The 17,188-nt window shown below is 36.8% G+C and overlaps 1 protein-coding gene across 1 annotated transcript in view; it reads left to right on the top strand.

The window, feature by feature from the left end:
• Positions 1-17,188, top strand: part of TENM3 (teneurin transmembrane protein 3) — a 370,730-nt gene that overhangs the window by 260,564 nt on the left and 92,978 nt on the right. The window contains 1 exon segment of the mRNA XM_031064333.1: positions 13,800-13,922. Within this exon segment, the coding sequence (XP_030920193.1) occupies positions 13,800-13,922 (123 nt within the window).

Below are 17,188 nucleotides of genomic sequence, written 5' to 3'. Positions count from 1 at the left end.
GTGGTTCTCCCATATTAGTCAGGATATAGTGTGACAGCTGCTGGCACTCACAGATCTTCCCAAATTGTGGAGGACCAGCTGCCCTTCCTGTTGGGTTCAGTGGCAGAAGTCATAGTAGGGCAGAACTACTCTCCATAACTAATTGATTTATAGCCTTGACAATCACAAAACTGAATTTTGTCACTAAAGCAATAACTAAATATACCTAATAATCTATTTTACTTTATCAATAAAGTACAATATAATATTTCTTTTTGATTGCAATGCCAAGTTAACATTTTTCTGCTGTTTGTAAGGCTCAGTTACTGCCAAGAATAAGGAAAACAACTTAATTAATAATGCCATTTAAATGGAATTTTTATTACAATACCTAGCATAGGTATTGTAATGAACAGGCATGAGGGAGAATATGGTTTAATTGTCATTAATTACCTTACTTTTCATTATGCTTTTATAGAAACTGTTTTTCTTTTTGACATAAATTTAATTTTGAGTATTGTAATGCTATTGTCACTGAGAGTTTCATCAACAACTTTTGGCTTACTTCCTTCTCTTCCCATTTCTGTCTGCTTCACTCAGTTTTGCTGGGACCTTAGCTATGTCTGGAGCATCACTGAGGTGTGTGGGTTGAAAATATGTTCCCTGTCTACAAATATGTGGCAGATTTTTACAGTTAGCTAGGTTTGTGCTCTCAGCCAATTTGTTTTTCCAACAAAATAAAGCCATGAGGTAAACAAATGTATTTATATATCTGATTCTCAAAAATAAAACAAATTGGTTTTCCTTTTGATCTGCTGTAATAATTTGAAGGAAGTGCTCTGAGATTTTACAGTTGACCAAATCTACCTATCACAATCTATTCAAATTACCATGCAAAAATCTGCAGCAGGGAAACTTCTCTTCTGTAACCTTTCTGAGAAAGCGTGCCAGCTATCCAAGCACAGCTCTTTAGCATTGTCTGATTGTGCCACTTAGCAGAACCAAATTGATGTTCTCATGTTCATACTCACTCTGTGCTCACTTTATCTGGATTTGTGAAGACAGCCAATGTCTCTAGCACTGTAGAAAGTACATCATTTGTTGCAAAGTGTAGACTGACTACTCATTTTAACAATCCATGGGGCTTTTAGGGAAGGTTTCATGTGTCTCTGGTGCATTTGGAGGCAGCAACAATGTTCATTGGTCATCTTTTGTTCAAAATTAAAGCTTGGTGGGATTTGGAGTTGGCAGCCTGTCAAATTAAGAATCTTTGGATTAGGGTACATAGTGATGTCTCTCTTCTGTCCAGAATGGATGTTTCCAGATCTGTCTTAGCTGTGAGTATCAGGGGCAGCCAGAAGCTGGCTGCCTCTGATGGCAGGGCCGTGTGGAGGGCTCTGCCTTCCCAGCACATGTGCCTCTGCTCTGTGCCTGACAAAATCTGTGTGCCTGTTGTTTTAGACATCAGTGCCACATGTTGCTCTCTCCTGCTTCAACTGGGCCTTCAGTGTGAGGTCAGCTACCCAGCACAATAATTTAGCAGCTAGAAAACCACCTCCTGAAATTACTAAAGTTGAATGGACCTTAGAATAGTCCCTGATGTCTGAAGTACCAATCTCCAGCTTCTATTTCAGTACTTAAAAATCTTTAAAGATAAAATCACAAAAGCCAGATAATTGATAAATGTAGCCCTTGGCTTACTCATAACTAATAATTAATACTGGTTCAGGCAACTCTTTTCACTCACTCCTGACATGTGCTTGGTGAAGAGCAGTATTCAGATACAAATGTGACTTTCCACACTGGTTTTTTGCTTTAGAATGAGGCTTAATATTACAGCTAGTACTTCCATGACTTTGTGCATTACAGAGGTTTTCAGCTCTGTCTAACGTGTGATCAAATTATTTTTCTTAGTATCCCAAAGCTATGGATTTTAAATATCTGTATGAGCTTCATATAATGTTTAAAGCATTGGTGATGAGCTCATTTGGCTTCCTTAGAGTGGAAATATTTTGTAAATAATAATGTAATTTCTTATGTTCACCACATTCTTTCTTTCAAGACTGGGAGGCAGAGATAGAATGAGTAGTCCAAAAACGAAGTTGTTGTTCTTTACTGCCTTACTGGGCTGAAAGTGTTTTTACCATCTTTTTTGAAATAGTACAAAATCTAAACATGTTGAACATCTGTCGTGAAGCATAAACGTGAAATATACTTTCTTGCCTCTTGCAAGAATACTCTTGTGGATAATGCCTTTGGCTGATGTTTTTAAAGCAAAAATCTCATTGCTGTGTTCCAGATTAAGCGCAAAGCAGAGTATTACTGCTTCAGGAGTGCAGGGAATTCGTACTTGGTTGGTGTTGTGGATGTCGCTTGCTATTATTGTTCATGGCACTGAGAATAAAACGTTCATTGAGAAAGATAATCCTCACACAAAAGGATGTAGGAACATGTAATTGACAATCAGGAGGTTAAAAGAGACTTGACAAGATTTCAAGGGATTAAAAAAGTTAATCTGTCAAGGCACACCTCTGCTCCAAAGGCTTGTATTCTAATTAAGATTTATCACAAGCTTTCTGGCAATAGTCCTGTCACCCTTGCACTTTTACCCAGTGGAGGAAATTGAAACTTAGTAATTCCAGCAATATAAGAGGTGTAGTAATAATCTGCAAGATGACATGATGATGACATGCCATTGCCTGTAAGTCCCACACATCATATTGTGAAGCAGTATGATGTTTTCTCAAAATCTGGATGTTGCTTTCAGGAAAACTGAAGTCTCTTGCAAGCACATTTTGTGGAGATGTGTGTCCTTCTGCAGTTCTCCTATAGTCTTCTGACAGACTCCCAAATATTAGCAATTTTTCGGACTAATGTGATATTCAGTTAAAATGCACTGGCTTTTGATAAAGAGCAAGCTTAGAGTAGTTTAAGAGGTATCCTTTGTATTCCGTCAGTCCAGGTAAACATGTAGTTCATTTTAGTAGTAGGCAAATGTGTGTAATACTTCAAATTAATGCTTATGTTTAAAGAGATTTTGCAAAGCAGATATTTCCTTGGGTGATTACTTGACTTGTTGTGGACATGGGATTAATCTTCTCTTCTTTGCTGTTTCAATTAATTGGTAGTTCTTTGGTAGTTTCAATTAATTTATAACTTGTGCCTGTGAAGAAAGAAGCTAGCTCTTAGACATGTGCTGTCTGCTGTGATATTTTAATTACAATACGTGTGTTAAAGCTGGTCATTTTGTGTATAAATTGCATCTTTTCTGTAAACCACAATATTTTCTTGGTTTTTTTCTTTGAAAAGAACTGCTTGTTCTCTTTTTGAGTGCTTTAAAAAAAGTCATGTCCGATGAGATTTTGGTAAACCTCTCCATACACAAGCACTATAGAATGAAAAGGTTGAGTCCATGTGTCCAACCTTGCTTCAAGCAATACCATTTGATATTACATTTATGGCTGAGATCACAAGAACACATGGGTTTTATATGGGTGTAATTACTCCACTGCAGGGATTAATTATGGATGAAAGTTAGATGTCCTCTGAAGTAGACAGGAAATTGATGCCATTTCAGACAACTCCATTCACAAAAAAATACCCCAAGCCCACTGTCCCTTAGGAATTGTCACCTTTAGCAGCATTTGTAGTTTTATAATCCAGTAAAAAGAAATGTGCTACAACTGTTTAGATGGCATGGACATTTGCATTTCAAAAGGTTATTTTTCCTCAATAATAAAACCAATAAAACAAAACCAGAGTGGTTTTGGCAATATTTGATAAAATAGGATCACACAAACGCATGTCTTTTACTTGTTCTACAGAAGCAGTAAGGTGGGGGGGTTAGGTATACAAATGAATATCAGTTATTTGGAAAATTACTTAGTTCCAGAAACCTTTAAGTATAGAAGTAGGAATGTTTCCTGTAGTTTTTTTTATTTAAAAATACTTCTAAGTTACCCTTATTATGGTACAGGAAAAGTAGCATTTTTGTTTCAATAATACTTGTTGAAAGCTAAAACAATATCCAGCTGTATAGAGTTAACCTACTGCTAACCACTGATTTCCTGAGGTGTAACACAGTAAGTGGGTACAATAATCTTTAAATTTATCTCTTTTTGTGGAATGTCCAGGCTTATCTGTTGTTCTACCTTCTCTCTCATCTTTGAAAAGCCAAGTCTCACAGCCCTTTTTATTAAGGCAATTTTGCTGGGCAGTGGGTCCTCATTTGACTCACTCCAAATCTTTTCACACTGCTGAGTAAAAGTTACTTATGTTTTCAAATTATTTCCCAGGTTTTTAATTATTTCTCCAGCAACTTCTTTCCTGCCTCCTGTTAGTACTCTCAAGTAGAGGTAATGAAATTGAGGTATCCACATTTGAAAAGGAGAGATGCAATCCTTCCTGTTATTTCAATTCAGCTGTAGCCAAAATTAGAGGACAATTTTAAAACACATCCTTTTTACTGATCTAATGTCACACATTAAAAGGAGTAGTTGGTTTTCTCTATCAATTTTATAAATGACCATTACTTTAGAGCTAAGACTGGCTGTTCTTAATATCACCTGTAAGATTTTACTTGCAGTGTTGTGGCTAATTTACCTTTAAAGGGAAAAAAAATCAATGTGACGCTGTAATCCTAACTTGTTTTTTCCAAGGCTTGGATAATTGATACAAACTACAAAGTGGTTTACAAACTGACTTGCAAGCAATTCACTAGCTTTACAAACAATTAACAGTAAGTTTGTCTTTATGTCACAGGTTCCTTTCATAAATCATGTATGGTAAATTGTTTTTTCTATTGATAGTATTTTTCCTGTACCTACAATATAACTTTGCTTACAGAAATAGTTTAATAAAAAACACATTTCAGCTTAGTGGAGGAACATGGTGTGTTATTCCAATGCACATAAAACATATTAATGATGATATAATAAAGGATTCCCTATTTAATAGCCAATCCCTAGAGTGGTGGAGATGTTTCAGTAAGAGGATGACTGCAATCACTGAGCTGTTGTAAGCCCTGGGGTTTTGAACCAAAGGTTTGCATGAGATTATTTGCTTATGCAGATAGCTAATGGTTTACAAGTTTACACTGGAGGTGTTGGAGTAAGGTAGAGTTGGCCCCCTTGAAGATGAACTCAGCATGTCCATTCTGTTTTTTAATACGGATTGAAGAGGAAATTCTGTGAGCTTGCAAGTTGATCTGCATGCATCTGCATGGCTTATGCATCTACATAATTGCACTGTTCAGGTAGGTGAGTGATAATTACCATGGAGAGGTCTAAATCACCATGAAGAAGTTTTGTAAAGAGGTTATAGGTTATTTTCTTTTGGCCTCAATCATGTACCTTTGATCTACAAGTGGACTGGTGTAATTGTGAGATCATGAAGCCTGAAAAACAGCAAAGGATTAGAAAATTCAAAACAAAAGCTAATTTATGGAAAAATATGGAGTTCTAATCACAGTTTAGCTCCATGGGGTTCCAAATAACATACTACAATCTCTACATGCAGATGCTTTCATCTTACATTTCAGATTTGGTGACATTCCAAAAGTTCTTATCAAGCCTTATTATCATCTTTTATTAAAGCTTATTACATTTATCCTTATTGCATGTTTGCTGTAATATTCTGTCATTCTTAATATGGAATAAAAAAAGCTTTGATCTTTTTTAGCCAGTCATGAGATGGAAATATGCAACACAAGTGTTTCACCATATAGTATAAACTCCCAGCTCAGTGTGTCCTTTGAACATTGCATTAATTGGCCTCTGTTTCTTTTTCCTTTGGTTTATGAATCTTTTCATCAGACTGCATTTCTTTGTGCCATCAACATGCAAATAGGCTATGCAGGATCATATAGTGCCACTTAATTATATCCCTCAAGAGAGTTGTGGTGGTTTTGTTGGGTTTGGGTTTGGGGTGATTGGTTTCTCTGTAATAAATAAGGCTTTTGAACTGTAAGAGTGGTTGGATCACTTCATCAATGCTCTTACCTAAGAAAGGTGTTTCCAATTAATTATAGACATTACATTGTCATTGCTCTTCTTGACACTGTGGGGGTGTGATCTAAAGGACAGAGCAAGACCTCTGGTGGAATTGTGAAAAAAAATTAAAATAGGTAAAAAAACCACGAACTTCAGCTTTTTTCTAAAAAGCAAGTTTAAGGAAGAAGAAGAGTTACGAAATGAGAAGCAATAAAATAAAAAAATCCTTGAAGGAATACAGAAAAGTTATTAGCCTGTAGTCGCAATCTGGCCTTGACATGTGTAAATCAGGAAAATTTTCTTCTCTTCCACCATATTTAAAATAATTGATCATGACTATTAGATAGAAACCCAAAATTTACAGGATGCTTTTCCTGCCCTTGTATGAACAAAGAGTCCACAATCCAATATGCACTTCCCATCATTTCTGTACTTGTAATGATTTTTTACCATCTTTTTAGACTGGAACAGCATTAGCTGGAAGAAAAAAAAAATTATGTTGATGAGAAAGCCCAGGATAATACTAAAGACTATTTAGGTATAGTGGAGACTATTACAAAATGGAGTAGGTTTGCTGTTTGTCAGAATAAATGGTCATATCTGAAACAGGACATGATAGATATATCATATTTAGATAAGAGGCTACTGAAAGATTATCTTTGTTTCTGTTTTAAGAAATCTGGATTCTCCCTTAAGCTTTGAATGCGCCTTGTATAATGCAGTTGACAGAATCAGACCATTGTTACATAAAAGTCCCTGGCTTGACAACTGAAATGAGACATCTAGCCATACAAGTTTTTAGAGGAATAAATGTTCCATCTTGGGGTAAATATAGTAAAAATATTTACACCAAGACTACCACATATCTTTCTTAACAGTTCAAATGCAACAATACTTTTAAAGTGCCATGTAATCATCTTTGATTAGCAGTCAAAGAAAGTAAGTTTATCCACAATAGACAGCTGATATACCTTTGTTGCTATTTTTTTTCTAGACAATTTTTTTATGTTTTTCAAATTCATTGTTAAAAGATTCCAAAAGAAAATGAGGAATAGACTAGATAGGTTGGATTTTTTTTGCAGATGAAACAGTAAAATCAATGGACCCATTCAACTGTTCAGGATAAAAGGGAAAATACTAGTTTTTCAGTTACTGTATTTATCTTGATAGGTATTACTAGGTTTTTCACATAGCACTCTACTAAAATGTTTTACATTCAGGGTATATGTTTAGCAACTTTCATGTGATGCTGTTGGTGACTAGTCTTTTGAAGGTGCTCAAAAGCATGTACTTTAAAGATATTTTAAATTTAAAAATTACAAGGGTATTATTGATTTGAGAAAAACAGTAATAAATAAAGAACTTGTCTTTGTAAATTTTAATTCACTTTATTTAAGATTTTAATTAACTATTTTTAATTCACTATTTGATCTGCAGCAACATCCAAGGTATCCTATTATCTGAGAAAAAAGCAAAAGAATGCAAATCACTGACAGTTCATTTGCACATCTTCTGGTCCACTTCAGGTCCTTCAGAATAAAATAGATTTAGATTCTAATTATGTCTGCAAGAAAAATATATGGAAGATAATTTTAAAAACCACTTCAATGTTCAAATATTTCATTTTAAAATGTATTGCCAACAGGGAGATGAACTAGAAGATAATCCTTCAACAAGATTGAGCAATAATTGCAATTTGCTTAGTTTAAATTATAATCTTCTTTGCATTGCTTTAAATATAAATTATGTTCACTTTTCCTTATGTTTAAGCGTGCATAAAGATTTTTCAATTAATTCTAAGGAAGCAATTTTTAAAATCATGGTTTCAAAATATCAGCACCCAGAAATATGTAGCAGTGGCAGTCCTGTAACATGAGTTCAATAACTTAGCAAGGAGCTCATCTTCAAGCACAGCTTCATGAATAATAAGACTTGATTACCATACCTTGTAAAACACATGGGACAAGGGAAGGAGGGTCGCCAATATCATTCAGTTCCTCTTGCCAGCTTCCCCTACGGTGCTGAGTTCTTTATGTTCATAGAACACATGGCATAGGCCTTATCTCCAGAGGTTTTGGGGAGATGCTTGCTCTTTAGAGACAGCCAGTGTTTTTTCTTTCTTCTTTCTAGTGTTAATTTTTCATCTGTTGCTATTCTAAGAAAAGCTGGAGGAGCAGTGGAAGTCCATTTCCCAATTTAGGCAATTCTGTTTCTTCTTTTTACTTAAAAGAATCCTCTTACCTGTGAATTCTTGTCCTTCTGAAATGCCCTGTGTGAAAATACCTTTACCATTCTTTCCTGCAAAAAACAAGTTGCCATATTCGGAAAGAAAGTTCTCTAATTGCTGGCACTTCTGACTGGTACTTCAGAGTACTTCTTCCATTACAGTACTACTTTCATTACTGCAGGACTGCTTCTGTGAATAAAGCCTCTGCTGGTATGTGTATGGTTTTGTTTGTGCATTCTTATGATCTGCATTTGTGATTCTTTCACCTGCACAGCTCACAGGGTATTTGCTATGCCCTTTGTGTTTCATGTGAGCATATTTGTTACTTACAGGACTTTAGAAAAAGTTGCAGTTGATCCTGGTGAGTTATGATAGAGACAACCTTGAATTTTGATGAGAACAATATGTACGTTTCTATGGCTTTGACTGTATATTGCTACCCTTTTCTACAAAGAAATAAAAATTCTGATAGGCATAGACCCCAGAATTGTGTGAATTTGCACATCTGATCTAAACTTTGTTTTCTGTTTAAAGCTTCACTGGATACTGGATAATGCTAATACCTGTGAACTAGCTGTCCTATCCTCATAGCATTCAAGTGTATGAGAAGAGGGAAAAAAATTCAGACAAATCCAGTTCTTGCTAAATGGTAGAACAGGTACATTAATTGGTGTTCTGTTGCGATTCTTTTTTGTGCCTCTCATAATTTTGGCAGAAGAGAACTTTGAGATTTTGAGCAAGGCAGCAAATGGAACAGGTATGCAGTTGAATGCAGCGGGTAGTTGTCAGCCCTCACAGTTCTAGTTCTGCTACTTAGTTGCATAAATTATCCATCTTACACCACCTACTAATAAAGGACTGGTTTCTTTTTGGATGCAAGTCTTGGAGAGTGTTTTGAAGTGATAATACAGTGTATTTCTCAAGAACGAGTTCCTTGTAAAGGCAATGCTTAAAGCACCGAATTACTAGCTTGAGAAAGGAGCATGCACAGCAAATGGGAACTTCTTCCTGAAGATTATTGCAAAATGTTTTACACAGTGTAAACTAGTGATGGGTTTTTTTTCAAGTGTTTGCTGTGAAATGTTTTCTTAGTTGCTATTTTAATTATTGAGCGGACATGGAAGGCTTTGTAGAGTGATTACAAACCAAAATAACTAGGCTTCCGTGATGGCAGGATCAACCAAGCTTGAAAAAGCAGGTTTAAGATGGTTCAGAAACTCTTCAGTGAACTGTGTGGTGACAGATGGCAAGATTACCCAATTGTCTACAACAAATTATAGTGTTTTTATGTTAGCATTAATGCTGCTGTTGGTACAAATGCGCTCCTTTAATTTGAGCTCTGAATATTTGAATATGCCAGTCCAGTGACAGGGGGAGGGGGAAGAGGAGGGGAAGAGCCCAACTGTTAATTTGGTTAGTGCTTTTATGTTTGGGATTTGTTCTGGTGAATTTAGTCATATTCACCAGCACACAAACACTGATACTATGTTCATGCCAAGAGCAGCCCAGATCTGAGAGAGTTTTCTCATCTCTGATACCTCTTCTTTCCGCTTCGTTAGAGGGAATGCACTCCTCACCATTTAGACTATCACCCCTCTCTAAAGGCTGGCCATGCAGATAATTTGTCCAGTAGCAGTACAAATGTTGCCTGAAACAACTCCGTCCAAAGGTAAATGCTAGCAGAGCTTCAGCAAATGAAGAACTCTTCATAGCTAGAGATTATTTTGCAGGACAGATGTAGGGACTGAAACAGCAGAATAGATAGAAGATCCTAGAATCCCAGGTTAAAGATAGTAGGTTTTTTCATAAATTTATTTAAGTTTAAATTAATAAATGTAATTAAAATTGAGTTTATTTTTTTTATTTGAGTTTCCAGAAATGTAGCGATTTAATAATAGGTTGAATAGTTAAACATGGAAAAGACCTTTAAAATCATCAAGTCAAATCATCAACCTAGCACCACCACTCACCATTAAACTACGTGTTGAAGAGCCATATCCACTGTTTTTTTTGGGATGGTGATCCTTCCAGAGGTGGTGACTTCACTACTTCCCTGGGCAGTCTGTTCCAGTGTTTTACAATCCTTGCCGTGAAAACATTTTCTCTTAATACCTAATCTAAACCTCCCCTGGCATAATTTGAGGCCATTTCCTCTTGGCCTGTTACTTGTTACATAGGAGAAGAGATTGACAGTCACCTTACTACAACCTGCTTTCGGGTGGTTGTAGGGATTGTGAGAGTCTCCCTGAACCTCATTTCACTGAGCTAAGTAACCCCAACTTCATCAGCTGCTCCTCATAAAACGTGTGCTCCAGACCCTTTACCAGCTTCATTGCCTTTCCCTGGATGTGCCTCAGTACCTCAGTGTCTTTCCTGTAGTGAAAAGAGCTGGACATAGCACCTGATGTGTGGCCTCACCAGTGCCAAATATGCAGGGCAATCCCAGTCTGTTTCTGCTGGGAACGCACACTATTTCTAATACAGGCCAGGATGCCTTTGGCCACCTGGCCACTGCTGGATCATGTTTAGCTGCTGTCAACCAGCACTTCAGGGTCCTTTTCTGCTGGACATTTTTCCAGCTACTCCTCCCCCAGCCTGTAGCACTGCATGGGGTTGTTGAGACAAAATTGCAGGACTCAGCACTTGGCCTTCTTGAACCTCCTCCAATTGGCTTTGTCCCACTCATCCAGCCTATCCAGATCCCTCTACAGACCCTTCTTACTATCCAACAAATCAGACAAACATGAATGATTGCATCATTCTCCCTTTGGAAATTAAGAACTAGTCCGTACCATTTGACTTGAGGGTCCCAGACATCCCGCCAAGGTATCAGTCCCAGGTGCTGCTAAACAGATTCATAATAGCATCAAAAATTTTTATCAGATGCCTCAATTTTCTAATAAAATTGATAAGGATGTAAAGTTTGCAGCCAGCTGTGAGAAGACAAATGTTGGTTGGCACAACAGTGCCTGAGTTTGTCTTCATCTGTCAATTTAACCATGTTCCTAGAGTTCATCATCTCTAAAGAAATTCTGCCTTGTAATTTGATACTTTAGCAATAAGCCTGTTTCTTTCATGTTTGTTGTAAAAAGAGAATTCTCTAAATTCCATAGCACTAACTTAGAGAGACTGTGTGGTTAAATTATTTAGTGTATTAGTACACACTCTGAGTTTTATCATTGGAATTGTCTAGCAACAGTTTTTGTCTCCTTAAAAAATATTCCTACATCCCCAATCTGCGAAACAGCTGCATTTATCTGTCTGTTCATTTTCATTAAACACTGTATATTGAACTTGTTTCTAGTTCATTGTCAAAGCTGAGAGAGGAATAGTATATTTGAGGGATACAGCTAACACTCCCAGTCTTTGACAGTGATCTACAGTGGGACTCACATCAGTACAAACATAAAGAAAAGGTTGTTGTCACTTACACTGTAGTAATTGTGGTTATATTGATGTAGACAATATTGATCCCACAGTCCTTGCCTTTGAAGACTTCAAATTCCAGCTGTTTTGAATTACAAGGGAATGGCTGGAAGGTCATTGGAGCTTCCCCTTCTGATCTCCCAGTGCATGAAGAGGCACAGGGCATGTACACAGCACCAGCAGATGTTAATGACGTTCTAAGCTCCTGTGTTTCTAGAATTACAAAATAAATGTCACTTTCTTTTTTTTTTCTCTAGAAGAACTAATAAAAGGGATAAGAGGACAGCAACGTTAAGAGAGATTATTTAGATCTCTGGACTTGAAAACAAGGAATGTACTGGGTTTAAATCATTAAATATTTAGCTATTTGCAGTCTTTCATTGCTGCCAGTGAAATTAACAAGTATAACAAATTGTAGAGTTTGACCCTAGGGATTTTATTGAAATTAAAAAATATATGCTCATCAGGTGATTAATACATAAATAAGAATTTCAGCTGAGGTGGGGTCAAAATAATGATGGTTAATTCTAGTGATGTGCCAGAGATGGTGGTGGTCAGATTTATGGTTTAACAAGAGTTGAGAGGGGATAAAAGAAAGATGTTTTTAGGGTCAAGGAACATTCTACATTATCAGACTTTGACAGGCAATTTAAAGTCTGGGAAAGAAGTGTAATAGTAGAGGCAGAGACTTGGAACAAAGAGAATATGTCATCCGTGGAGAAGATTTCAGTCTTTGAAGTATTCAGTAACAGGTCTTTAGTTGCATTCTGGTTTTTTGTTTTGTTCAGATTAAGGGAGAGGCTTTAAGGCAAAGACCTGGCAGACAACCTCTTAATTTGGCAGATTTTGTTGCCTGGCTAACTAAACTTCCATTTATGCCTGTTTCTCTTAAATAAGGGTTGGCATGGTCAATACCGAGAGATTTAAAGATCAGAAATGAAACCAAATGGGATGAAGAATTTTTTGTCCTTTGCATAGAGGGAATGAAAAAATTAGTAACATTGACTATAGTAGTAATCCTACTTCAGAGAGAGAGAAGTAGCAGAAGCAATAAAGTGCAGTGGATTATTTTCCTTATATTTTGCACTAATAGTCAAAATACATGAGTATGGATTTTTTTTTCCCAGTGTATTTTTATTCCCTAGTAGCACTGAAAGACTATTTTAACTGCTTTGCAGATAACTGTTGTCATGGAATGAGCAAAACTACGTTAGCCCAAGCACAAAGTGGAGTAATTACAGTAAAATGCATTGTGGTGGCATTATAGAGACATTGGAAGACATAAAAATCATCCACGGACAGCATGGAATTGCATGAGAGTATCTTAGTATAGCACTAAGATAAGGGGCGGGGGGGGGTTTCCCATATTTTTGTTCTAAAAGTTTAGATGCTGGGTTCATTCCTTAATCCCTGGTGATCAAGCTTCCTTAAATTCCCCCTAACACCATGGAAGGTTGACTCTGTTTCATAATTAACTCAGCTAAACTCTTTAACACAGTATCAACTTTCAAATGAATGTGGTTATGGGCAATTAAGTAATTCAGAAACCTAACTTATGCATTGCCATTATCAGAGCACAGTGCCCCAGTGTCTCTGGCTCTGCTCATGGCCTCATTTTATAGACTAGAGTGAGGAACGGGCACGTAATGGGAGATTGTGCAGGGTGTTGTTGACAGCATGAAGTGCTCGTGTCTTAGGTTAGCTCTGCAACAGCCGCAGCACCCTCCTTCCTCTCCTCCTGTATGTATTTTTGCTTTTCCCTTTCTGGCTAACCAGGACAGATCCATCTGCTGGGAAAATCATTTCTTTTAGTAGGTCATTTAGAAGTTCACTTAAATGATTTGTCTCTTCAGAAGGATCAAAAATGAAAAAAAGAGAAAAAAACCCATAATTACTGCCTGTCCCTTTGAACATTGATTTGGGACCAGTAAAAGACTCAGAATGAGACTGGTGAGCTTTCTGTCAACTGCCTTCACTGAAAGCATAGTATCATTAAAGGACAGTGGTAGTAATTGCTTTGTGCCGTTGCTGAACTATTAGTCTGCAAATGCTTGTTCATGTAATTTAATTTTTTTAATGTATGAGTTGCTATGCCACTACGAGGCATGGAAAGTCGTTACTTGTGTAATTTGTCATTGTGGTTAAAAGCGCCAATAACCTGTATCCTCTACCACCAGCAATGCATCTGTTTGGCCTCAACTGGCAGTTGCAGCAGACTGAAAATGATACATTTGAGAATGGAAAAGTGAATTCTGATACTGTGCCAACACATCCTGTAACAGTTCCTGCTGGAGACAGTGGTAAGTGAAATGGGCACCATTTTTTCCCCTTCTTTTGGAACATTTCCTTCCTTTGTGTCTTACTTATATCATCAAACTTTAACAGTTTTTCTCCAAGACTCTATATTTAATGCAAGTACAGAGTATTTGTCAGTTACAGTAATTTTAAACAGATAAACAGGAACAAACAGTTTCTCCTACCTAGCATGTGAAGGGGCCTATGGATCCTGAGCAGTAATGCTGATCTTACTAGGAAAGCTAACTGTCAACCGAAATTCCTCACAGGAATTTACATGTGATACTTGATGATGATAGGAAGGCTCTCATCATATCCAGAGAAGCAGAACCTCTATTTACTCTAAAATACCTGATAATATTTTTATTGTTGCTGTGGGGTCCCCAGAGACAGCAGGAGGGCGCTGAGGCTGACTTGGACCATCCTGCCTTAGGGACCTCGTGTTGAACAAATGGCCACAACAAAGCCAGGGCCCCAAGGTGTCAGGACATACTGTTTCATAAGGGGGACCTGATAGCAAGAGTCAGTCTTTGGGACTTTGAGCAAGCTCTCAATAATTCTGGACAAAAGATTACGTGTGTGTGTTCTGTCGTAATCACTTTTTGTGAAGGTTTTGCTCCAGAAGAGGCCCTTCAGGAATAATTTGCATATTTTTGAAGCTTCTCGCCTAACTATGCTTACAAGGCTTAGAAGTCATGATCAAGGAGTTTTGTGTGGCATGATAACCTCACTATGGAATATCGTGAGTTTTTCTCTACAGAGGTTGATGTTTTCTTCTCTTTTTTTTTTTAATTTCTCTCTGAAATTTAATAGGTCAGGTATAATATGTACATTTGTTTTCTGAAAGTCTCTGGCATATAATGTTGAGTCTGAATCATCCAACCAATATATAAAGCAGGAAAAAAAACTTTCTTAATTTTGTTGTAAAAGCTTTTAAAATACAAACCACATAAAGGGATTATTTTTATCGACCTTTTTCCATGTTGCCCTTTAAGATTCTCCAAACATTTAAGAGCTTGTGCACTTTTGGGTAACAGAGGCTTCAAAATCAATAGGTTTTGAATAGAAAACTTGATTTAAATGGTTGATGAATGCAGTGTTTGCTTCATTACACAAAAATCCATTTTCCCATTCACAAGGTACATCTGACCTCCTTACCACTGAGAAGGAGGAAGCCTCTGCTGGCAATTGACATCTTGAAAATTTTTCAAGTTACTACAGCTCCAAGTCATAGAAAAGTTATAGCTCAGTTCCCTCTTTTTGTCATTTTTGTAAGCCTGTGAAACTTTTCCAGTAGGACATTTTCTTCTCATTTCCTCTACCTTCCTGCCTTTTTCTTGTACTTAGATAATCATTATCACTTCCTGTTTTCTTCTTACTTGTTTTGAATGAAGAGCAAAAAAGCTACTTTATGGTTATGAATATTGATGCTGCAGTGACAGCTTTTCATCCTGTTGTCTTCCACATTCAATAGCCAATATACTTCATTTTATAAAATATATTGATGTTACTTACTGGGTTTTTTCCCTTCATAATTTTAATTTTTTTTAACAAACTAAAATCTGTTATACACTGCCTCAAAAATAAAAGGAAATAACAAGGAAATCAAATAAATTTTTCCTTCCACCCACTTAAAATGCTGTCCTCTGCAGAATATGGTACGTGGTCATTTATCAGCATACATCAATACTGAACAACAGAGAGACCAGAGAGTACACATTTCAAACCACAAAAGAGGCACCAGTTAGGCAGAAGGGAAAGTGTGATGACTAGATGTGAAATGTGAAGAGTGAGGCCCCTGTGCTATCACACTGGTTACTGAAAACTATAAGGAAGAATCAATGAAGCCTTGATTCAGATATTTTGACAGCTGAACAACTTTCAGTACCGCCCTTCTCTAGTCCCCTGGTAATGTCCTGATCCTCTGATTTGGATTTGAGAAATTTCAATCACCGTAATAGTAAATGTGTATGAACATGACATTCCATGTTTTGGTTTAAAGCTGTATGTTGGAGCTGTTACTGTTTAGAAAATGGAACGGAAATGATGACACTATGAAGATCTTCCTTATGCTCATTGAGATACAACAGGGAACAAAGAATAATTAGCCCCCTAACCTTAGGGTGACAAACAGCTGCTGACAGCTTTGAGAGAGGTGTTGGGGTGCTAAAGGGGCACGTGGCTGCAAAGTAAAACCATCTTTTTTTCAGTGAAGAACATAGGAGTCCATAACTGTATTATCAAGTTGGTTAATGTATTTGATAAACAGCACTTACTCAAGCTGTCTAGCTCATCTTTTCAGTAGAACAAGGCAGTTATTTTTCATTTGAAATGTAGAAATAGTTGCAAATCAATATTGCAAACAAGTGTTTATTGTTTAGTGATTACCTGTCATCAGTGTGTGAATTTGTTCAACACAATATGCTTAAATTTGAAGAAAGAAGTAAAAAACAAATGCTTAAATAAACTGATCTAGTGAATACAGATCCATCTTCTAGAATAACACATGAATATTATGAAAGGGTAAGTCCAAATTCAGAAAAACATTAAGCTCATCCTGAAAGTGTTTAAAAACTGGTGTCTTTAAGATCAGATATTTCACTGTCTCTTCTCAACAGCACTCTGATCAGTGTGATAATCCTGTGAGACATTTTCAGTGACTGCAGTGCCATTGTGACACAGCTCTGATGATGATACAAGTTCCCACTCAAGGCCTCTCAGCAGTGCTTCTGAACCTGTTTAATTCAACAGCAGTCTCAGTTCATCTTGGATGCGCAATAAGTGCCGAGGATCAATCTGTGACCTCACCTGGCATTTCAGATTTTAATCTAGTTTTTTTGCAGTCTAAATGTTTGCAAAAAGGTTGTGTCAGTTTCTTCCATCAAATGATGAATAATGTAGAATTTGAACGTAAAAGACAAGACTCAATTGTCAGTTCTTCAGAGCACTTGTATGCAAACAAGTGAGCATCACATGAACATGCTTATCACATTCAGATGGATTTAGTTCAATCTTTATAATAGACTAGCTGATGGAAGGAATATGAATTGGTAAAAACACAGCAAACTCCAAGACTATAATGACAGTTCCATTTTTCTTTGTATTGTTTCACTCAAGCCTCACCTTCATGTGCCAGCTGCTTACATACAGCATTGCTTGCTTATGCAAAACCAAAAGTAGGTAACCAGAGCTGTAGCATTTGTTAGTATTGAATAAATGCTCTGATACTTAATGTAGAAATTATTATATTAATTATCTTGACTACCTGTGT

Source organism: Geospiza fortis, unplaced genomic scaffold (assembly GCF_000277835.1).
Source record: "Geospiza fortis unplaced genomic scaffold, GeoFor_1.0 scaffold40, whole genome shotgun sequence".
Taxonomy (NCBI): Eukaryota; Metazoa; Chordata; class Aves; order Passeriformes; family Thraupidae; genus Geospiza; species Geospiza fortis.
Note: the sequence above shows the minus strand (reverse complement) of the source record. Positions and strands in the feature narration are given on the sequence as shown.